Here is a 24,616-nt window from a genome sequence, read left to right as displayed (position 1 = left end):
AGCTCATTAGTTGTACCTTAAGAAAAAGATGTCCTCATAACTGTGGACAGAAGAGACTTGTTTTTGTTCTCTGGGTCAAATAATCCCTCACAAGACCGAAGAATGTCTCAAAGTATGTTATTGCAAAAGACTGATCTGTGCCTTACACTACCTGCTTTGTAAAATGAGAATGATAGGGTTTACTGTAGGCATTTCCTGTACATTGGGATGATATAACACTTGTAAATGACTGGTGGCAGGATGACACACTGCCTGAAAGTATTCCATGGAACATCCTGAGGGAAATGGCCAGTCTCACTCCTTTTACGGTACCAGCTATTGTTTTCTAAAGATACTTTAATTCAGTCATCCAATAGATGGAATTTGATTATTCCCCCCCAAAACTCAATTTCAAGTTTCAGCTAGAGATAAACAAGTCAATGGTAGAACTGCAGCTGAGAGCACATCCTTAAAGTAAGGCTGACTTTCAGGAGTACAACGGGTGACTGAGTCCAGCGCCCATTTTGAGACCATGAGCAGGGCAGGAATGTACAGCTCACACATTGGAACACTCTCCTGGCTGATACTTGACAGATTAAGCAAAGAACCATGTCTTTGGTTGTCAGAACTGTGCAAAGCAAGAACAAAGGCTGAGCTCGTCATACTTCTAGTGTATGCATGTAGAGTCCCTATTTAATGCAGGCGTTCAAGAACCTCCCCAATACCCAACTATACTTTTAGTCTCCAAAGTTAGTGTGACTGGAAGGCATGCAACACACCATTAGATCATGTCTGAACAGATCATTTCCAAATCTGTAGTAAACTAGAAGTTCAAATTTACACTTTAGTAAAAATTCTTGAACTGACAGACAAAAAAATTCAGAAGAAACTTAAATTGCAATTCACATTTAATGGAACAGAAGCACTCAGGGCCAGATTTCATAAGAGAACAATGTTGATAAAGTCTGACTGAAGACAGCTAGAAGGCACATAAGGACCAGCTGACAGTTATCTACACAATTAGTACTCTTCTCCTTCCTCTTCTCCTTCTATGCTGTCAGCCCCCACCTCTTCATAATCCTTCTCCAGGGCAGCCATGTCTTCTCTGGCCTCAGAGAACTCACCCTCCTCCATACCCTCACCCACATACCAGTGCACAAAGGCTCGCTTGGCATACATCAGATCAAACTTGTGGTCCAGGCGAGCCCAGGCCTCTGCGATGGCGGTCGTGTTGCTCAGCATGCACACAGCCCTCTGAACCTTGGCCAGGTCTCCACCTGGAACCACAGTAGGGGGCTGGTAGTTAATGCCAACCTTGAAACCAGTGGGACACCAGTCCACAAACTGGATGGTGCGCTTCGTCTTGATGGTGGCTATGGCAGCGTTCACATCTTTGGGCACCACGTCACCGCGGTACAGCAGGCAGCATGCCATGTACTTGCCGTGACGAGGGTCACATTTCACCATCTGATTGGCCGGCTCAAAGCACGCATTGGTGATCTCAGCCACTGTTAGTTGCTCATGGTAAGCCTTCTCTGCAGAGATAACTGGGGCATAAGTAGCTAGGGGGAAATGGATACGAGGGTAGGGCACCAAGTTGGTCTGGAATTCCGTCAGATCAACATTGAGGGCACCATCAAACCGAAGCGAGGCTGTGATGGAGGATACAATTTGGCTGATAAGCCTGTTGAGGTTGGTGTACGTGGGGCGCTCGATATCAAGGTTTCTACGGCAGATGTCATAAATGGCCTCATTGTCAACCATGAAGGCACAATCGGAGTGCTCCAAGGTGGTGTGCGTGGTCAAGATAGAGTTGTAGGGCTCCACCACTGCTGTGGACACCTGAGGAGCCGGGTAGATGGAGAACTCCAGCTTGGACTTCTTGCCGTAGTCAACGGACAGCCGCTCCATCAGCAAGGAGGTGAAACCGGAACCGGTACCACCTCCAAAGCTGTGGAACACCAGGAAGCCCTGCAGACCTGTGCACTGGTCAGCCTAGTGAGACAAAGTGAACACAAAAGCCAGTCAACAAGTACAACACCTGAATAAACACAAGTTGGATTATTCTGTATACCAACTAGATGCTCTCACTACATGTAGACGTTATGCCGATGCTTAATTCTTACCAGCTTGCGGATCCTGTCCAGCACCAGGTCGATGATCTCCTTGCCAATGGTGTAGTGCCCACGGGCGTAGTTGTTGGCAGCATCTTCTTTACCAGTGATCAGCTGCTCAGGGTGGAAAAGCTGCCGGTAGGTCCCAGTGCGAACCTCATCTGGGTACAGAACCCATGGACTTGGTCAAAGAGCACAGCTCAACACTGACAGTCCTGCCACTCCTGTACACAGGAAACACTGACGACTCACCTATGACTGTGGGCTCCAGATCTACAAAGACAGCCCTTGGGACGTGCTTTCCAGCTCCAGTCTCACTGAAGAAGGTGTTGAAGGAGTCGTCGCCTCCTCCAATGGTCTTGTCACTGGGCATCTGCCCATCTGGCTGGATCCCATGTTCCAGACAGTAGAGCTCCCAGCATGCATTGCCGATCTGCACACCAGCCTGACCCACGTGGATGGAGATGCACTCACGCTGTGGACAGATTAAGCAGTTGCTGTCATTGTGTTTACCTCTTTATGCAACTTGCAATGTCTGAAGGTCATCGCTTCTGCAAGCAATAACAGGGCTGAAGTGTTCTACATACTGGGCCCAGTTTAGGTTGTGTACTTACTCCAACAAGCAATCAATCCAGTATTCAAGCAACACTACAAGTTACTATATGCTAAAGTTAAGGTCATCCACCTCACTCCCAACATTGTGTAAAACAATGTAGTGATTCATGTTTAGTATTGGATTTTCCACAATATTTCTAATACTGCGTTTTAATTGCACTACTTTTAAATGTTAAAAATTAATAATCAGTTAAAGACAAAGGCTGTAATTCCCATGTCAAGCTTTCACTGCCTTTGTTAATTCTGTCAAGATTGGCAGGAGAATCAGTAGTTAAGTTTATCAAAAACCACACCTCACTTGAGAACATTTTTAGCTGCGACGCAGTCCGAGTCTTCCCTTCCTCAAGACGCTAAGGTCAAACACATGACCACTGCTTTTAAAACACCTACATATCATTGAGGGCCACAGTTCATAGCTGTGATATGGAGGTATCAGGAGGCCCCCCACCCACCAAGCTTAGTCAGTGAGACTCTGACCTAGCCATAAATGTTCCCCTCCTCCTCTAATCCATTCATTCAGAGAACACACCATTTAAATGGACTATTACAGAGATGACAACCAGAACAGTCAAGTCGAAACCTTGATTTATTGCCGGTGAAGACTTGTCAGTCCCAGCTAAAGGTAGACGCCCTTCCCCAGACATGAGGCCAATCTGCCAGTATGAGTAATGGCACAGCAATGTGCTCTCAATTAAAACTGCCAGTTACACTTTTCAGAGGTAATCCCCTTTTCAACTGGAATCGAAAGCCAGCTGCTTACCATTGTGCTGCAGAACCCATGTGGGCAGCACGGCCTTGCACCTTTATGGTGTTCCAGTGCATTTAAAGGGCCAATAGACAAGTCCGCTTTATCAGCATTGGATACTTTCCAAAAGCGTTTCCCTGCCATCCATTGTCAATCTTACTTTGACTATTCAAATGTTTCCATTTGAAGGAGAAGGACATGGTGAAGAGATGCTGCCATTGGTCAATGGGTAACAATACCCTGATTCACAAGGATAAAGCGCTGCAGAAAGCTAAAAGGCTCCTTTGTGTTTACAATCTTCCCGAATCCCTTTGTGGCATTACACAGGTTATTGTGGAGTCATAAGGACAGCAGTGCAAGAGGCTGGCAGGAGGCGAGCTCTGATCTGCAAGGTCATGCACGGAAAGTTCCAGAAACTTGGTCTGAGCAATTTTGTGGCACTCGAGGCACGTGAAAGAAATTGTGTAAAGTTGGTGTACCGTGCATAGTGAAAGCACGTGGGTGAGCATAAAGACAACACTGAAAGAGTCAGGACTCCGGATCCCCTTTTTCTAGTCAAAAGGGGAACGGCAAGTCTTATATAGTAGTGCTGGAGGTACCTGAGCAGGGGAGAGTTTTTTTTTTATATAAAACTGAGTGTCCATCATCTTATCCCAATTTTGTTCCGCATCAATAGCAAGTTGAGCCTTTCACTGCAGTCCTGTATGTTTATACCCGTTGCCGCCCATGTTTCCCCATCATCGCAGCCCTGACAAGTACAGGCAGGGCAGAGACAGCGACTCCATTTCCCTACAACAGGAGGCGAAGCCGGACTGAAGCGCCAACAAATGGTGAAACACGATCGATGCGGATCGTCAGCAGTTCGCGTCTCTAGTAACAAAGAGGTGTCGGTGTCGCACCGCAGCTCACGGGCTCCACGTCACCCGAGCGCTTCTCCAACGTGTCCGATCCACAAACCCGCGTGAACCGAACGAGCTCATGTTTAAACTCGCGTGTCAAACACGCACTCGAGGGACCCGAAGGCACATCGATAGTTCTTGCCTAGGCCAAGAACACGCCACGGGAGGGCGGCGGTAGTTGGGGGGGGGGGGAACGGGGGGGAACCCCACCCCTCGATATAAGTAACGCTCTGGAGTGAAGTTATCACCACACCTCCGGGAAATGTATGCCAAAAGTGAGCTGTGACTCGTTATAGCGCAATATGGTGATGATGATTTCCGCCCCAGAGAAACGGGCGCTTCGCGATGTCACTCACTATACGTAACCTGGCACAAAAGAAAAAAAAAAAAAAACGCCAAGTGTCGTGCTTGATAAAGAAACGGTGACTTCACCGTTAGAAGTATTTACGAGCGATTCTCATCGCCGCCCTCGTCCACCGTGAAGCTTCGATTAGAAGCTAATGAGCTCAGCATTTTTAGCCCTAGGGAAGCGGCTCTGAGTAACGAGGAGCTGAGGAGGAGGGAAAGACAAAGGGAAACCGACGACGATGGACGAACACGAAAAAGTTGGTAAAGCTACTCAAAAATTAAGTACACAGCAACTGGTTCGGCCGATTAGAGACAGATCCACTGAAAAACGATCGTTTACGGCACAAATTAATAACGCATTAAAAGAGGACTTCCCTTACACGTCACACAAATAAACCTTTAAACGACGTTCGTAAAGAACCGCACTTACCATGATTTAGCTGCGCTGATCAAAATCTCTTTCTTAAATTTATTTCGTAATTTCAACTACCAACTCTCACACAAAGACGTTTAAGTGTCTATGGTGAGAAGCGCATCCCCTCTTTCCCTGGGTGGGGCAATTTATACCTCTTCAGACCTTCAGTCAATAAGGGGTGGGATTAAAGACTTGACGCGCCCCTCATTTCTCCGCCGACCAATAATATTAAAGAATGCACGTTTCCTATTGGTTCTTTTAAACTTTTAAAGACGTTGTTCACTTCCTGTCAAAGTTGGCGTGAACCGAAAACGGATGGTTGCGCAATACCGCGTAGGCCTTAACTCGAACAAAGACTGTCGTGTAAAATCAGCATTTCCACATAATGTATGTCCTTTGTATTACCTCACGGAAATATTATCGATGTTATATCTTAAACATTCTTCTGAGCGTGCCTAGATAAGGCAGCAAACCAAATATAAATGGTCAAGCTAGGAATGTTTCTATCATATCACAATCTCTCCACGGCCCACTTTATTCTCTGCATAAGATTACTATATTCATTGTTGATGTGGACTAGAATTAGCTCTACTTTCGAGTGTTGGAAAAATAGCTCAGTCTCTTTCCACTTGTCCTGGTTTGCGTCATTGTCCAGGTTGAGCGGCCGCGCCCCGACCTTCTTTTCTCCAGCAAGGGTCGCGGCTCCTCCTCGAGGTTCCCCAGGCGTTTCCAGGGCAGCCAAGAGACATAAACTGCCCGTCGTACCCTGGGTCTGCCATGCATTCTCCTCCTAGCAACACGTGTCCTGTATATCTCCAGTGGGAACCGATCGGGGGTGTCCTGACGACATGACCAAACCACCTCAGCTGACTCGTGTCAATAGAGGAGCAGCAACTCTACCAGACCGTCGAGGAGAATGAGCCCAGAAATCCAGCAGACACATTTAATTTTGGCCTCTAGTCTCCGCGAACAAACCGGTAACAGCTGAAGAAATGCCTCAGAGTTTCAAAAAGTCTCATTTCATGGAATGCCTGAAGGTGGTGCCACTGCAATATGAGGGTTCACTCATCAGCCTACAAAAACAACTAAGGATATATTCAGCAGCCAAAATGGTTTCCGTAGTTGCTTACAGGAGAAAATAAGTGTCTTCGCCCTTAAACACAGCACACGTTCATATAGCCGTATACTGTATATTCAGGAGTACCTTCTTATGTTCATTTTAGTATGTGGAATAATGCTATTAACTTTTAGAGGCTTCATTTTTTACTTCATTGCACTTTTCAGCAAGGCATGCTTATACTTTAACCATTTACTCACTGTCTCACTTTCGTTTACCACGTATCCAAGGCAGAGTTGTGGTGGTCTGCTACCTATCCCTGAAGAAAAAGGCACTAGGCAGGTCCGGATACACCCTGAATGGGTTGCCATTCTATCACACCGTAGTCACACATACACTCATTCACTCGTACAGTACCGCAGTATGGGAAATTTAGAGTCACCAATTATCCTGAAACATGTCTTTGGACTGTGGGAGGAAACCAGAGCACCCAGAGAAAAGCCATATGAACAGGGTGAAAACATGCAAAATCTATGCAGTCGGATCAAGATTTGGAGCTGCACCTGAACAGCCCAGACACTGTGAGAATGCTGCTTTTACCTTTTTAAACATTAAGTTTTTTTATTGGAGACATTGAGCACCTTTATCAAAAATAAGCTGTATGAATAGTACTACATCATTGAAGACTAAATTACATTATGTTACATTAACGGGGGGGGGGCACAGCAGGTTTGGCTAGGGTGGGTCTGGGTTTAAAGTCTTGTTTATGGTGCCCTGCGGCATTCCAGTGTCCCATCCCGGGTGTGTCCCCTCCCTCAAGGCCCTGCGCGATGCGCCAGCAGGTTAGGCTCCCACCTAGGATAAGCGGCTGTAGACGTGTGTATGTTAACTGAATTAAAAATTAAAGACTACGCTAAAGAAAAGTAATAACAATACACCCACATTACCTGATTTTTTTCATCAAAATATTACAGTGCCGTGAAAAAGTATTTGCCCCCCTTCCTTATTTTTTTATTTGTGCATATTTGTCACAGTTAAATGATTGAGATCATCAAACAAATTTTAATATTACACAAAGATAACCCAAGTAAATACAAAATGCAGTTTTTAAATCATGATTTCATTTATTAAGGGAAAAAAGCTGTCCAAACCTACCTGGCCCTATGTGAAAAAGTAATTGCCCCCTAAACCTTATAACTGGTTATGCCCCCCCCCCCGCAGTGGGTTGGACCGGGTCCTGCTCTTCAGTGGGTCTGGGGTTCGAGTCCCACTTGGGGTGCCTTGCGACGGACTGGCATCCCGTTCTGGGTGTGTCCCTTCCCCCTCTGGCCTTATGTCCTGTGTTGCCGGGTAGGCTCCGGTTCCCCGTGACCCCGTATGGGACGAGCGGTTCCGAAAGTGTGTGTGTGTGTGTGTGTGTGTGTGTGTGTGTGTGTGTGTGTGGTTATGCCACCCTTGGCGGCAATAACTGGCAATGAGTCTTTCACATCGCTGTGGAGGAATTTTGGCCCACTCTTCTTTGCAAAATTGTTTTAATTCTGCCACATTGGAGGGTTTTCGAGCATGAACAGCCTGTTTAAGGTCATGCTACAGCATCTCAAACAGATTTAAGCCCGTACTTTGACTAGGCCACTCCAAAACCTTCATTTTGTTTTTTTTTTTGAGCCATTCAGAGGTGGACTTGCTGGTGTGTTTCGGATCATTGTCCTGCTGCATAACCCAAGTGCGCTTGAGCTTGAGGTCACAAACTGATGGCCGGACATTCTCCTTGAGGATTTTCTGGTAGAGCACAGAATTCATGGTTCCATCAGTTATGGCAAGTCGTCCAGGTCCTGAAGCTGCAAAGCAGCCCCAGACCATCACACTACCACCATCATGTTTGACTGTTGGTATAATGTTCTTTTTATGAAATGCTGTGTTAGTTTTGAGGGGTGCGGTGGCGCAGTGGGTTGGACCTCAGTCCTGCTGTCCGGTGGGTCTGGGGTTCGAGTCCCGCTTGGGGTGCCTTGCGACGGACTGGCGTCCCGTCCTGGGTGTGTCCCCTCCCCCTCTGGCCTTACGCCCTGTGTTACCGGGTAGGCTCCGGTTCCCCGTGACCCCGTATGGGACAAGCGGTTCTGACAATGTGTGTGTGTGTTAGTTTTACGCCAGATGTAACGGGACACACACCTTCCAAAAAGTTCAACTTTTGTCTCATCAGTCCACAGAATATTTGTCCAGAAGTCTTAGAGATAAGCAAGATGTTTTTTTGGCAAATGTGAGACAAGCCTTTGTGTTCTTTTTGTTCAGCGGTGGCTTTCACCTTGGAACTCTCCCATGGATGCCATTTTTGCCCAGTCTCTTTCTTATTGTTGAATCATGAACACTAACTTTAACTGAGGCAAGTGAGGCCTGCAGTTCTTTAGATGTTGTTCTGGGTTCTTTTATGAGCTCCTGGATGAGTCGTCGTTGTGCTCTTGGAATAATTTTGGTAGGCCGGCCACTCCTGGGAAGATTCACCACTGTTCCAAATTTTCTCCATTCGTGGATAATGGCTCTCACCATGGGAGTTCCAAAGCCTTACAAATGGCTTTGTAACCCTTTCCAGACTGATACATGTCAATTACTTTGTTTCTCATCTGTTCTTGAATTTCTTTAGATCACGGCATGATGTGTTGCTTTTTGAGATGTGCTTAACTTTGTCAGACAGGTTCTGTTTAAGTGATTTCTTGATTCAACAGGTCTGGCAGTAATCAGGCCTGGGTGCGGCAAGTGAAATTTAACTCGGAGCTTCCCAAAAAATGTGGTTAATCACAGTTCATTCGTAATTTAACAAGGGGGGGGGGGGGGGGATTACTTTTTCACATAGGGCCAGATAGGTTTGGACAGCTTTTTTCCCTGAATAAATGAAATCATTTAAAAACTGCATTTTGTATTTACTCGGGTTATCTTTGTGGAATATTAAAATTTGTTTGATGATCTCAATCATTTAACTGTGACAAATAAGGCAAAAAAATTTAAAATCGGGGCAGGGGCAAATACTTCTTCACAGCACTGTATGAACTGAGCCATTATAAGTGATGAGCAGAGGAAAACCTCAATCAAACATTCTCCACAAAGACAGAAACTTGTACCATCTATTATTTATTTCATATTTCCCTGAACAGAATGTGAGTTCTGCTTACAATATTTTAGAGTTAGTCACAGTGTGACAAAGCTCCTACCAACTATATACCACAATATTGACTTAAATTTAATAGTTATGGGACAGCAGAACTTCTATCAACAGCAGTATCACACTTTTAGTACTCCTCTCCCTCTTCCTCTCCTTCACCCTCAATGGAGTCAACACCCACTTCTTCATAATCCTTCTCCAGGGCAGCCATGTCTTCTCTGGCCTCAGAGAACTCACCCTCCTCCATACCCTCACCCACATACCAGTGCACAAAGGCTCGCTTGGCATACATCAGATCAAACTTGTGGTCCAGGCGAGCCCAGGCCTCTGCGATGGCGGTCGTGTTGCTCAGCATGCACACAGCCCTCTGAACCTTGGCCAGGTCTCCACCTGGAACCACAGTAGGGGGCTGGTAGTTAATGCCAACCTTGAAACCAGTGGGACACCAGTCCACAAACTGGATGGTGCGCTTCGTCTTGATGGTGGCTATGGCAGCGTTCACATCTTTGGGCACCACGTCACCGCGGTACAGCAGGCAGCACGCCATGTACTTGCCGTGACGAGGGTCACATTTCACCATCTGATTGGCCGGCTCAAAGCACGCATTGGTGATCTCAGCCACAGAAAGCTGCTCATGGTAAGCCTTCTCTGCAGAGATAACTGGGGCATAAGTAGCTAGGGGGAAGTGGATACGAGGGTAGGGCACCAAGTTGGTCTGGAATTCCGTCAGATCAACATTGAGGGCACCATCAAACCGAAGGGAGGCTGTGATGGAGGATACAATTTGGCCGATGAGCCTGTTGAGGTTGGTGTACGTGGGGCGCTCGATATCAAGGTTTCTACGGCAGATGTCATAAATGGCCTCATTGTCAACCATGAAGGCACAATCGGAGTGCTCCAAGGTGGTGTGCGTGGTCAAGATAGAGTTGTAGGGCTCCACCACTGCTGTGGACACCTGAGGAGCCGGGTAGATGGAGAACTCCAGCTTGGACTTCTTGCCGTAGTCAACGGACAGCCGCTCCATCAGCAAGGAGGTGAAACCGGAACCGGTACCACCTCCAAAGCTGTGGAACACCAGGAAGCCCTGCAGACCTGTGCACTGGTCAGCCTAGTGAGACAAAGTGAACACAAAAGCCAGTCAACAAGTACAACACCTGAATAAACACAAGTTGGATTATTCTGTATACCAACTAGATGCTCTCACTACATGTAGACGTTATGCCGATGCTTAATTCTTACCAGCTTGCGGATCCTGTCCAGCACCAGGTCGATGATCTCCTTGCCAATGGTGTAGTGCCCACGGGCGTAGTTGTTGGCAGCATCTTCTTTACCAGTGATCAGCTGCTCAGGGTGGAAAAGCTGCCGGTAGGTCCCAGTGCGAACCTCATCTGGGTACAGAACCCATGGACTTGGTCAAAGAGCACAGGAGCTGAGAGAACAGCAACGCTGACAGTCCTGCCACTCCTGTACACAGGAAACACTAACAACTCACCTATGACTGTGGGCTCCAGATCTACAAAGACAGCCCTTGGGACATGCTTTCCAGCTCCAGTCTCACTGAAGAAGGTGTTGAAGGAGTCATCGCCTCCTCCAATGGTCTTGTCACTGGGCATCTGCCCATCTGGCTGGATCCCGTGTTCCAGGCAGTAGAGCTCCCAGCATGCATTGCCGATCTGCACACCAGCCTGACCCACGTGGATGGAGATGCACTCACGCTGTGGAAAGGGATCAAGACATTAATACAGGGAAATGGCATTGAAAACAGATCCTAGGTAATAAGGACATGATACAATGGGAACTACTGTATTCTATTGTTTAAAACTAAAGTAATTTGAATGAGAAAACCACTTTCAGTAGAGTATAATGGGGGTTCTGAACCTATCCTGGAAGCACAATACACTCCAGACAAGAGTGCCAATGGACTGGACTTTTCAACAATGACCGAAAGGAAGAAATGCAGAAGGCTGGGTCAGTCACCAGCAGTCAGTCAGTGGATGGACTGCAGTCAAGTCACATTATGACGACCACCTCCTGCATTTCATGTTGGCAGCACGTAGCCCATGAAGTACGTCACGTGTCATGAGCTGGCTTGGTGGGTATATAAGGTGTGCGATAGGCCATCTGCCCGCATATCACTCGTTGCTGTCGTGGGTAAAAGGGGCGATTTATCAGTGTTGCAAAAAGGGATGATGATCGGCTTTCGGGCCAAGGGTGGCAGTATTTCCGAAATGTCCGACAGTGGTTGGAAGAGCACGACCAAGACTTCCAAGTACTTCCCTGGCCCCTTAATTCCCCGGACTTGAACCCAATTGAGCATCCGTAGGACCACCTCGATCGTCGTGTTCGCTCTATGGATCCTCCGCCACGCACCCTCCAGCAGCTGTGGGGTGCACTGCAGTCATCATGGCTCCAGATACCCGTGACAACCTACCAGCACCTTATTGAGTCACTCCCAGCCCGTCTAGCTGCTGTCTGTGCTGCACACGATGATTACTCTGGCTATTAGCCGGTGGTCATAATAGTGTAACTCAACTGTGTAGTTTTGACCGTTATCCCCCACCCTAGTAGCACCTGATCATTCAGGGTTATTGAGCTGTCCTTGATGATTTTGCCCCTGGGGGTCAGTTCATCTGACAGGTGTATAAAACCCTCCTGGCAGTTGCAGTATATGTGCTTATAAGTTTTCATATTTAATATCCTTTTTGAATATGTTTAATGTTGTGTCCACATTTGTTTTAAGGTAATGCATGAGTACAGTAGTGGAGTGTTGAATTATATTGATAAGACTTCATGTACTTTGGGTTGTTTGCCTCCACATTTGTTTCTTTCAACAAAGGTTTTAGAGTTGCAAGGTTTTGTTCTTAATGTCATTTCTTTCTTGAACACCCATTTTTACTATGGACTGAAAAATATGAGTTTAGTTACAGATCAGTTAATTATCTAAGATATAAATACTTAAGTGACAATATGGTTGCATTGTGTCATTTGTAGGGTTTTTAAACTTTATTAAAAATATTTCCAAATAAAGTCTGGAAAATCCACACATGAACATACTGCAGGCAACTATAGGTCATCCATCCAGCTGAAATGCTTTGGACTGAAGGAGGAAGCCCACACACAGCAGAAATGTGTCAACTGCAGACTGGCTCCTGCTGCATCTGCATACACAGCCCAAAGACTGGGAGGCACCTGCACTACCTGCTGCACCACTGTGCACTCCATTGAATACCATCCATACTGTAATTGTTAAGACTTCATGGCGACAACAGGATTCCGTTCTGATAGGAGTAAACACCGTAACCTGTTGATTCAAAACATGTTTGTACAGCTGGGCACAGACAAAGCGCGCCTTCATGCTTACGGCAGCGCCCGTGTTGCTCAGGTCGGTGCTGAGCCAGAGTCACAGTGTGTAACGGTAGTTGTTAACGTCTCTGCGACGCCACGGAGTCTGGACTGCGTTCGCAGCTCGTCACAGCCTCTTCTCTCATCGCAAGTGTTGCCGATCGTCTGTTACAACGTTACCGGCGCCCACACACACAGGCTCTCGGCCACTGGGGTGAGGAATCGGGGTGAAATAGGACCACACACACACACACACACACCCTTTTAGTAGCGACGTTGTCCGAGACTGCTGCCCTCGACACTGTCGTAATCGCTGCGATCCTCCATCCAGATAATATTAATGTAGCTTAACGTCTTACTACTGTCACTCGATGTACTTTATTACACCAGCGGGGCCGTTCGTCGCGCGGCATCAAACCGCTCCCCTCCCTTTGTTCTTTCATATTATCGATACCTTCACCGCTGGAAGTGAGCGAACATCAAAAAAAACACCGCTGGGGAGATTAAAATTAATGAATACAGAAATGAAGCCCGAAACTTTATCAGCCTACAACATAATTATAATAATAATTGATGCACAGCGAATTAGCCTCCCTAATGCAAGTAACTCGTTCAGCTGGAGAGAAAAGGAGACATTTGATACACAACTGCTCACCATTGTGTGAACAGGGGTGATGTCGCTTTGTAGGCGATGGGGTGGGATCGCGTTGCTCCTCTGCGGACCGTCTTACAGCTCGACAGCAATGAGGTCGATGTAAGAGAACCTGCGGCGGCGCCTTCTCACGTTCTTTATATAAGAAACTGTTACCATGACTGCGGCGTCGCTCACATTTGCCGCGAAACTATTGGTGGAATCGTGGAAGACCCGCCCAGAGTTCGACTTGTCTTCTTTCCTATTGGACAAACTGCACGCACTACAGAGAGGCTCCTCCTCTCAACGAACCCCACCTGCGTCCATCTGCATTATTCATTTGTAACATTTTCTCTGATTCAGACTCTGGCCTCCTTTTTACGATACGTTCTTGTATCTTGTTCTTGATCTGCCCATCTGGCTGGATCCCGCGATCCAGGGAGTAGAGTTCCCAGCATGAATTGCCAATCTGCACACCAGTCTGGCCCAGGTGGATGAAGAAGCACTGCAGAATGAAAGGCATCAAGACATTACTCAGTCACACAAACCACAAGGTGGGGGTGGGGGGGGGGGTACACACACCCTGGACAGGACATGGGCCACACATGCCCTCACCCTATTAAAGGAAATTTAGTATCATCAGTTCAAATGCACTGCATGGCTTTTGAATAGAAGAAACCAGAGCAACAGGAGGAAACCCACCCAAATATCAGAGAGAACATGCCAACTCCATGCAGACTGAGCCAGATTCAAACCAACAAAAAATCCAATACAATAATTTTAAGATTATGTAAAATTTATAATCCTCACCTGTACCAGTCATTGACTTGAGCACAGCTAACTAGTCTCGCCACTGTCCATGGCAACATGTCTCATGAGCATGCAGATGCTCTTTGTCTGTCCCACACACACACCCGGTGTTACAGAGCCACCTTTAAAGTAGTTCTAACAATGGATCACATCTCTTAACAATTTTATGTTTTTCTTTTCAGAATCCAGGTCTGTACAACCCAAGTGGAAATGTAGTTTTTGCTCCCCCACAAAAATAGTGCTAACTGAGCTTCAGCTAAATATTATGGGGTTGATTAAGATCTCCAAGGTGACACTGACTTTGCAAACCAAAACCAAAGGGTGTTGTACAAAAGCACCATAAAATTTTCATCACCAGGAGCCAATGAAAAGTTCATGTGTTTTGTGTGTCACAAGATACTCAAGGTTGCATTTCCTACAACCTACCCAACTCCATTCATTGGTAGTATCACTCTGAACTTGTTACCGGCCTCCAACAAACAGGCTTTGAATCACAGGGGAGTAATAGGGGAGAACTTCATTAACTTTTGCAGCAATTAAAATGTACCTCTGAGCATTTCAACAAAAAGAAAAAAAATAAGACATAATGCAATTGTTCACAGCTTTACACATGTACATTATACCCCACATTAGCAGAATTTAATGCACATTGAAGTAGCAGCATACTGAGAGGTAAAGCTTGTCCTCAACTTATCAAAACTGGAATCGGAAGAATTCCGAACTCTTATTTTGTAATTTCCAAGGCCCGATAATTCAGATGGCCATTGATTTATTCACGGGATTGAATAATTTGCTGCCAAATCTTTATTATTCTGTTTTCATCAACGATTTGCCCTGTGCAGGCTACTGTATTCAAAATGCCTGCCCTGAAAACATTTGGTACAAGTCAGAGAACATGGTGGATGGGACACTGATCAATCAGAAGAATTTTATCATCTTTTATTAACTTGAAACAACATGTGCAACATCAGTCAGGATCTGGCTTTATCTGTGTAATCAATAAGTGCCTAAGTGATGAGTGTAAGTAGTGTATCTAGCAGTGTAAAAGACCTTGGTCAATAAGGTGTGTGGGCTGATAACACTACAGAGAGTTCATTGGAAGACACTTTGTAGAAAAGCATCTGCCAAATAAGTGCAGAGATATATCTATATTTACTTGCTAGCTTCTGTGTAAGTCTGGGATAAAAATACACTGCAAGACAACTAAAAAAAACTTATATTATTGCAAACGACAGTCTTTACAAATCAATATGTATTCCTGACTGCGGTACATACATTTATTCTAATATGTGCACACTGGAAGAAGGGTGCTGAATTAATCGGCCCAACTCTTGAGTCGTTTTACTTTCAGCTAACGACTGGACACGGAAAGGTGCTCCGCAGCGGATTTTTTGAAAATGGAGAATTAAATAAATATAAAATTCTCCTGCAAAATTCGTAGCTCCAGGAGTTGGTAACCTGAAGGCACAGTGCAACCATTTTAGTACCTAATAGCTTACCATCTGGTGATCGCGCTTCAAAACCGAGAGAAGAAAAACAATAATAGACGTCTTAAAACCACATGTTATGGGTTTAAAGTTTATAAATATGTGCAACTGTTACCATGACTGCCGCGTGTCAACGTTTTCCATGTGACTATTGGCTAAATCCCGGAAGACCCGCCCACATCTTTGATTGCTCTTTCTTATTGGATAAAGACTACCGTCTGCAGACAAATCACACCTAGATCTCCGAAAACGGAAGAGTTATTAGTTCTCACGAAACATTTAAAGGGTTATCTGTAGAAACAGACCGCATTTCGAAGATTATAAACACTTGTAGCAACAATAGAATAACACAACGACTGCGTGGCACGCGCGCTCCCCCTCTCCGCCATCCCGGACAAGCCAGGCGGGGCAACCAATTAGCGTCTAGTTACCAGACGGTGTGCGCTTAAATTGCCGGAGCTCCTGGCCGCCCGTTCGCGCTTCACGGCAAGGATGGACTGCAGCCGACTGAGATTGGGCGTGACCTTGGAGCATCCACCTGCTTACCGATCTGCCTTAATTTTGTTATGTTTTCTCATGGTTATCCCTGGACGCGTACTTAGAACCTTCTCCTCGGTGCTAGCTGATGTCTTTACCGATATATTCAATCTTTCCGTCGCACAAGCCTCAATTTACATACATACATTTTCTGAACCACTTGTCCCATACGGGGTCGCAGGAAGCCGGAGCCTAACCCGGCAACTCAGGGCGTAAGGCTGGAGGGGGAGGGGACACACCCAGGACAGGACACCAGTCCATCACAAGGCACCCCAAGCAGGACTTGAGCCCCAGACCCACCGGACAGCAGGACCCGGTCCAACCCACTGCGCCACCACGCCTCCCCCAACCAAGCCTCAATTTCCACCTGCTTAAAGAGGACCACTACCCTGCCGCTGCCAAAAAACAACAAAGCATCCTGCCTCAATGACTACCGACCCGTTGCACCGACTCCAATAGTGATGAAATGCTTTGAGAGAATAGTCATGAGGTACATCCAGACCATCACTCCGGACACTCTGAACCCTCTCCAGTTCGCATACAGACAGAACAGATCCATAGAGGACGCTATCAGCACAACAATACATACTGCCCTCACCCGCCTGGAAAACAAGGATGACTATGTTTGAATGCTGTTTATTGATTACAGCTCAGCATTCAACACAATGATACCTTCAAAGCTCATTAACAAGCTTCACAACCTTGGTGTGCCACCCACCCTCTGCAACTGGGTTCTGGACTTTCTAACGGGCAGACCGCAGTCTGTTGGAATGGGGGACCACACGTCCAGGTCAATAACCTTAAACACAGGAACACCGCAGGGCTGCGTGCTGAGCCCCATACTCACTCTTCACTCATGATGGTGTGGCCTCCCAGAACAACACCAACATCATCAAATTTGCAGATGACACGACAGTCAGTGGACTGATAACGGGAGGTGATGAGTCTGTGTATAGGAGGGGAGGGGCTGACCTAGTGAAGCGGTGCCACGACAACAATCTCTCCCTCGATGTCAACAAAACAAAGGAGTTGATAGTCAATCCACGGAGAAAGGGGGTGCAACACTCATCACTGCATATTGTTGAGACAGTGGTGGAGAGGGTGAGCAGCTTCAGATTCCTGGGTGTTCACATTACTGAAGATCTCACCTGGTCTCACAACACAACACATCTGGTTAAGAAATCACGTCAGGATCTGCATTTCTTGAGAAGGCTGAGGAAATTTGGCATGCCAAGCCAAATCTTCAGAAGCTTCTATAGGTGTGCGATCAAGAGCGTCCTCACCAGCGCTATCAGAGTGTGATTTGGAAGCTGCACAGTACAGGATCGTAAGGCCCTACAGCGGGTGGCGAAAGCTGCTCAAACCATCTCTGGAACGTCCTTACCATCACTGGAGAGCCTGTACCAGGCCAGAACCATCAGGAGAGCCATTAAAATCATCAAGGACAATAGTCATCCCCAGCACAGCCTTTTCACACTCTTACCATCAGGCAGGTGCTACAGCAGTGTTAGAGCCAGAACCTCAAGGTTGAAAAACAGTTTTTACCCACAGGCCATAAGGCTTGTGAACAACACCCATCCACTGCCTCTCCACCCATCATAGCAGACATAGTTCACCCTCTGAGCCCGAGAGGTGTCAACTACCCCCGATCCCTCCTGTACACACATACACATACACATTCACAACACCAATAACATCAGAGACCACAGACTATCTCCGCATACCTTGCGTACACAAATACACACCCGCCCCTCAACTGCAAATTGACCCAATCTACCTCTGCAGGACTTTGCACATATACAACTTCCATGTTTACATTGCGCACTGCACACTTTATATACGTATATAACTTTGTTTCTTGGATTTTTGCACTAATATTTTTTTGTAAATTTGTGATTTTGCACTAATAGTAACTTTTGTGAATTTGTGATTTACGCCATGTGTTTTTTTATTTCCTTATGTCCTTACAATTTATGTCATACATAAGCTGCTGAGAGGATTCACAGAGTAAGAATTTCATTGTATGGTGTAACAAACTGTTTACTGTACACATGACAATAAACTCTTGAAACTGAAATAAAATAAAACTGCTTGAATAAAAACAATGCTGAGTCCGAGCGTCCCAACTGGATTTTTTCTCAGTAACGAAATATATGTTAGCTCTTCTCAACACACACACACACACACATTTTCTGAACCACCTGTCCCATACGGGATCGCGGGGAACCGGAGCCTAACCCGGCAACACAGGGCGTAAGGCCGGAGGGGGAGGGAACACACCCAGGACGGGACGCCAGTCCGTCGCAAGGCACCCCAAGCAGGACTCAAACCCCAGACCCACCGGAGAGCAGGACTGCGGTCCAACCCACTGCACCACCGCACCCCCTCTTCTCAACAGCGGAATTTAAAATTTCACTAATTATTTTTCAGTCACACAACTGTCCATCCATCCATCCATCTTCCTCCGCTTTTATCCGGGGCCGGGTCGCGGGGGCAGCAGTCCGAGCAGAGTACTCCAGACCTCCCTCTCCCCGCACACCTCCTCCAGTTCCTCTGGGGGAACCCCAAGGCGTTCCCAGGCCAGCCGGGAGACATAGTCTCTCCAACGTGTCCTGGGTCTGCCCCGAGGCCTCCTCCCAGTGGGACAAGCCCGGAGCACCTCCCCAGGGAGGCGTCCAGGAGGCATCCGGAACAGATGCCCGAGCCACCTCAACTGGCTCCTCTCGATGCGGAGGAGCAGCGGCTCTACTCCGAGCTCCTCCCGGGTGACTGAGCTCCTCACCCTATCCCTAAGGGTGCGCCCAGCCACTCTGCGGAGGAAACTCATTTCTGCCGCTTGTATCCGCGATCTCATTCTTTCGGTCATGATCCAGAGTTCATGACCATAGGTGAGGGTAGGAACGTAGATCGACCGGTAAATTGAGAGCTTCGCCTTACGACTCAGCTCCCTCTTCACCACAACAGACCGGTACAATGACCGCATTACTGCAGACGCCGCACCGATCCGTCTGTCGACCTGCCGCTCCATGTTTCCCTCACTCGTGAACAAGACCCCAAGATACTTAAACTCCTCCACTTGAGGGAGCAACTTCCCCCTAACCCGGAGGGAGCAATCCACCTTTTTCCGACTGAGAACCATGGCCTCGGATTTGGAGGTGCTGATTCTCATCCCCGCCGCTTCGCACTCGGCTGCAAACCTCCCCAGTGCACGCTGCAAGTCTTGACTTGATGAAGCCAACAGGACCACATCGTCCGCAAAAAGCAGAGACGAGATCTCGCGGCCACCAAAACAGACACCCTCCGTTCCCTGACTGCGCCTAGAAATTCTGTCCATAAAAATAATGAACAGAATCGGTGACAAAGGGCAGCCCTGGCGGAGTCCAACATGCACCGGGAACAGGTCTGACTTACTGCCGGCAATGCGAACCAAGCTCCTGCTCCGGTCATACAGGGAACGAACAGCCCGTAGCAACGAGCCCCGAACCCCATAATCCCGAAGCACCCCCCACAGGATGCCACGAGGGACACGGTCGAATGCCTTCTCCAGGTCCACAAAACACATATGGACTGGTTGGGCAAACTCCCACGAACCCTCCAACACCCTAGTGAGGGTATAGAGCTGGTCCAGTGTTCCACGGCCAGGGCGAAAACCGCATTGCTCCTCCTGAATCCGAGGTTCGACTATCGGTCGGATTCTCCTTTCCAGTACCCTGGCATAGACTTTCCCAGGGAGGCTAAGGAGTGTGATCCCCCTGTAGTTGGAACACAATCTCCGGTCCCCCTTCTTAAAAAGAGGGACCACCACCCCGGTCTGCCAGTCCAGAGGCACCGTTCCCGAACTCCACGCGATGCTGCAGAGGCATGTCAGCCAAGACAGCCTCACAACATCCAGAGACTTGAGAAACTCGGGGCGGATCTCATCCACCCCCGGAGCCTTGCCACCGAGGAGTTTTTTGACTACCTCAGCAACTTCAGCCAGGGTAATGGACGAGTCCCCCTCCGAGTCCCCAGCCTCAGCTTCCTCTACGGAAGGCGTGTCGGAGGGATTGAGGAGATCCTCAAAGTACTCCTTCCACCGCCCGAGAACATCCTCAGCTGAGGTCAGCAGCGCACCACTTCCACTGTAAACAGTGTTCGTGGAACACCGCTTCCCCCCTCTGAGTCGCCGGACGGTTTGCCAGAATCTCTTTGAGGCCGACCGAAAGTCTTCCTCCATGGCCTCACCGAACTCCTCCCAAGCCCGAGTTTTTGCCGCGGCGACTGCCAGAGCCGCGCTCCGTTTGGCCCGTCGGTACCCGTCAGCTGCTTCAGGAGTCCCATGAGCCAGCCAGGCCCGATAGAACTCCTTCTTCAGCTTGACGGCATCCCTTACTTCCGGTGTCCACCACCGTGTTCGGGGATTGCCGCCACGACAGGCACCGGAGACCTTATGGCCGCAGCTCCGAACAGCCGCACCGACAATGGAGGAGCGGAACATAGTCCATTCAGACTCAATGTCCCCCACCTCCCTCGGGACCTGGTTGAAGCTCTGTCGGAGGTGGGAGTTGAAGACCTCTCTGACAGGGGCCTCCGCCAAACGTTCCCAACAGACCCTCACTATGCGTTTGGGCCTGCCAGGTCTGTCCAGCTTTTTCCCCCGCCATCGAATCCAACTCACCACCAGGTGGTGATCAGTTGACAGCTCAGCCCCTCTCTTCACCCGAGTGTCCAAGACATATGGCCGAAGGTCAGAAGAAACGACTACAAAGTCGATCATCGACCTCCGACCTAGGGTGTCCTGGTGCCAAGTGCACTGGTGGACACCCTTATGCATGAACATGGTGTTCGTTATGGATAAACCGCAACTAGCACAGAAATCCAATAACAACTCACCGCTTGGGTTCAGATCAGGGAGGCCGTTCCTCCCAATCACGCCCCTCCAGGTATCACTGTCGCTGCCCACGTGGGCGTTAAAGTCCCCCAGTAGAACGACAGAGTCCCCAGTGGGAGCGCTTTCCAGCACGCCCCCCAGGGACTCTAAAAAGGCCGGGTACTCTACACTGCCGCTAGGCGCATAAGCACAAACGACAGTGAGAGACCGTTCCCTGACCCGAAGGCGTAGGGAGATGACCCTCTCATTCACCGGGGTAGACTCCAACACATGGCGGCTGAACTGGGGGGCTATTAATAAGCCCACACCAGCCCGCCGCCTCTCACCTTGGGCAACGCCAGAATAGTGGAGAGTCCACCCTCGATCGAGTAGAGTGGTTCCAGAACCCAAGCTGTGAGTGGAAGTGAGCCCGACTATATCTAGACGGTATCTCTCAACTTCCCGCACCAGCTCAGGCTCCTTCCCCGCCAGTGAGGTGACATTCCAAGTCCCAAAAACCAGAGTTGGCGCCCGAGGTTTGGGTCGGCCGGGCACTCGGCCCCGACCACCGCCCAAATCACAACGCACCGGCCCCTTATGGTTTCTCCGGCAGGTGGTGAGCCCACCGAAGAGCGGCTCCACGTTGTGGCTTCGGGCTGAGCCCGGCCAGGCCCCGTGGGCATAGACCTGGCCACCAGGCGCTCGCATGCGAGCCCCCCCCCCAGGCCTGGCTCCAGGGTGGGGCCCCGGTGACCCCATACCGGGCGGGGTAAACGGACGCCTTGATTTTTTTGTCATAAGGGGTTTTTGAACCGCGCTTTGTCTCGTCTGTCATCCAGGACCTGTCTGCCATGGGAGACCCTACCAGGGGCATGTAGCCCCAGACAACATAGCTCCTGGACTCATTCAGGCACTCAAACCCCTCCACCACGATAAGGTGGCGGTTCACGGAGGAGCAGTCACACAACTGTATTTTTGTAATTACATATCATTTGAAATTTCAAGAAAAATAATTATAACCCCATATGAATTTCTACACGGGTTTAAAAATGAAGCTGGGTGAGATGGATGCGAAAATCTGTACAACGTGCAAATAGAATGCACTTTGAAATTGGAAGAAAGAAGTGTCTTTATGCGTTGGTAAATATGTATGCTGATACAAATGTATGCTAAATGTAAAAAAGGTGGTTTTGGGTATACCCCTGAAAATGATCCCCCACTAACATTACTAGTATGGGAATCTGGCCACGTTTCTCAAGTGAGAAGGTGAGGTTTTACCATTGCTCTGCACATTTGGATCAAAACTGATCAAGGATAGGGTAAAATACTACTTCTAGTATTTTTAACTTGGATTGAAACTGAAGTTCTGTGCCATTCACTCATATGATCTGTAAGAGATGGGGGTATCTATGAGGATGGGGCATCCGAAATGTATATCAGAAATGCAACTGGACAGTCCTGACACAGCTACTTGAACATCACATTTAGTATTTATGTAAATTTGTGTGTTGTCAGCATAAAATGAGAAATTGTGTGATGGAAGTCTACAAGCAGGTAGGAACACGTACACATTCAAGAGCCAAGGGCCTAGTATGAAGCCTTGAGGAACACCTTCTTTTTCCATCTGTCCCACAACCCAGAGCTGTGTTATGCATTTATTTTGAAAATAGAAAAAATACAACAAAAATGAAGAAGAGACAATGGAAACTGCCCTGTTAACACACTGGGATCCTTGGAACGGTTCGGTCATGCAGTCAGTTTTTACTATTAACCCCTCCACACACATCTTTTCTAGTTCCACACGAAGTGGTTGAGAAGCTACCGTCTCCTTCATGTACTCCAGTTTTTCTTCAGCGTATGTCTTTTTTCCGTTTCTTTTGTGTCGAGCTTCTTGTTTCTTTCAGTACGACACCCCGTGGACTTTTTGCTGCTGCAAAACCACACCAGTGGGCTTTGTTTTGCTGTCTTATTCACAGTGAATTCAGAGTGGTTGTGGAGTTTGTTTGCGGTTCTGCTATCTGGACATCTTATCCCACCAAGAGCTGTGGTTGTGACAGTAGCATAGTGCTTACACCTGCTTGGAGGTTAGGGGTTTGAATCCCACCTCCTGCTGTAGTACCCTTGAATGAGGTACCTACACCAAATTGCTCTGCTAAAAATGACCCTGCTGTGTAAACAGGTAAACAATCATAGGTATTTCTTTAGCAGATGCTTTTCTTCAAAGACTTACAATGTCAAACTACCTATCTGTTATGCTTGTGAACTGCAGGTGGTGTAACTCTAGATGTACTACAGTCAAGGTGTATCCATCTTGTGTATCCTGTGGGTTTTTGCATGCCATTCTGCTCATCAACGTGGAAGCATCATGTCACGGTATCTGCACTAGTCTCAGACAAGGCACTCCACTGTGGCCTCCAAAGATGTTTTTCAGTGGATTAGTCCAGTTGAGCTGTCGGTGCCGCATTTTTGTTTATCACCACGCTTTATCTGCACACTTTTGTGTTCGTCTGGGTTTACTGTTCACTGGTTTCAAAGTTGTTCTACATCAAAATCTATACAAATGTACCCACAGTACTATAAGCTCTTTACTTTTTGCTAATTCACTTTCAAAGTCACATAAGTACTGAAACCCAACATTTATGGTCTTTTTCAAATGTTGTTCATATCTCTGATTTTAAATATCATTCACCAATGTGTGTACTGTCACTGACCTTTGCACAATACTACACAATATAGTACAATACTGGTTTGTTTCCATATTGTGGGTTACTTGATCTAGTATTAATATTCAAGTCAAGCCTGCACTAAAGAGCAAGGATATTTCTGGTGAAAAATATTAATATTATACATTGCTGTCCGCACAAATGAATGTTATGCAATTGTATTAAATACTGATTTGAGTAGAAGTTAGAAGCAAAGTATACACAAGGGGGTCAGATACACAGGGAGGGAACTGTACAGCATACACCCAACCCCCAAACCATACTAACTGTACACTAACAGCTGTTTGGGGATTAACAGTTACTTGGATACCAGAGTACCTTGGAAATAATGCAAACTCCAAAAAAGCTCTGATGAGAGTGCTTATTTTAAAAGGATCAATATTTACTCCTTTAATGGATGGAGGTCAGGGGACACAGTGGTGCAGCGAATTCAGCCGGGACTTGCTGTGTGGTGGGTCTGGGACTCAAGTCCCGTTTGGGGTGCCCCGCAGCAAACTGGTAACACTGTCTGAGGTGTCCCCCCTGCCCAGGCTCTGACACACCACGACCCTGGTAGGGACAGGTAGTTTATAGACACCCGTGTGTGGATCAAGGTCTTCAAAGGACTGAGTGACATGTACGTTGGTTACACATTTGTAGTTATTAAAGCAGAAAATTCTAGTAAATGATTCATTTTTTAAATATTTTTGGTGTTCAAAGGAACGTAGCAGACATCTGCAGCAGGCACTAAACCCTAAAAACATTCACCTTTCCCAGGGACTTCTATATTCCTTTTCATAAAGCTGTGAATAGTTGCCTTACTTCAGACTCACATTTGCACTTGTGAATTCAGTCATACAAGAGCTTAAATTTCTCGGTACTAAAATATTACATTTCAGAGAACATTGCTTAGTGGAAATCAGCAGAGAGAG

General features: G+C 47.4%; 2 protein-coding genes across 3 annotated transcripts; both read right to left on the bottom strand.

Annotated features, from left to right (window-relative positions):
• Positions 1-887: 887 nt before the first annotated feature.
• Positions 888-13,388, bottom strand: LOC108932551 (tubulin alpha-1C chain). 2 transcript variants are annotated; one of them, XM_029246437.1, is made up of 4 exons: positions 13,324-13,388; positions 2,346-2,568; positions 2,106-2,254; positions 888-1,974 (listed from the first exon to the last, which is right to left on the bottom strand). In XM_029246437.1, the coding sequence occupies exons 1-4, from the start codon at positions 13,324-13,326 to the stop codon at positions 1,000-1,002; spliced, it is 1,350 nt and encodes a 449-aa protein (XP_029102270.1). In that variant the 5' UTR covers positions 13,327-13,388; the 3' UTR covers positions 888-999. The 2 variants fall into 2 exon arrangements, with proteins under 2 accessions (XP_029102270.1, XP_029102269.1); XM_029246436.1 differs by lacking the exon at positions 13,324-13,388 and adding an exon at positions 5,131-5,246.
• Positions 9,272-13,391, bottom strand: LOC108932549 (tubulin alpha-1A chain). The gene is made up of 4 exons (XM_018749008.2): positions 13,324-13,391; positions 10,819-11,041; positions 10,566-10,714; positions 9,272-10,434 (listed from the first exon to the last, which is right to left on the bottom strand). The coding sequence occupies exons 1-4, from the start codon at positions 13,324-13,326 to the stop codon at positions 9,454-9,456; spliced, it is 1,356 nt and encodes a 451-aa protein (XP_018604524.1). The 5' UTR covers positions 13,327-13,391; the 3' UTR covers positions 9,272-9,453.
• Positions 13,392-24,616: the final 11,225 nt, after the last annotated feature.

Source organism: Scleropages formosus, chromosome 19, assembly GCF_900964775.1.
Source record: "Scleropages formosus chromosome 19, fSclFor1.1, whole genome shotgun sequence".
NCBI classification, from domain to species: Eukaryota; Metazoa; Chordata; class Actinopteri; order Osteoglossiformes; family Osteoglossidae; genus Scleropages; species Scleropages formosus.
The sequence above is the reverse complement of the archived record's forward strand: the minus strand, read 5'-3'. Positions and strand labels throughout refer to the sequence as shown.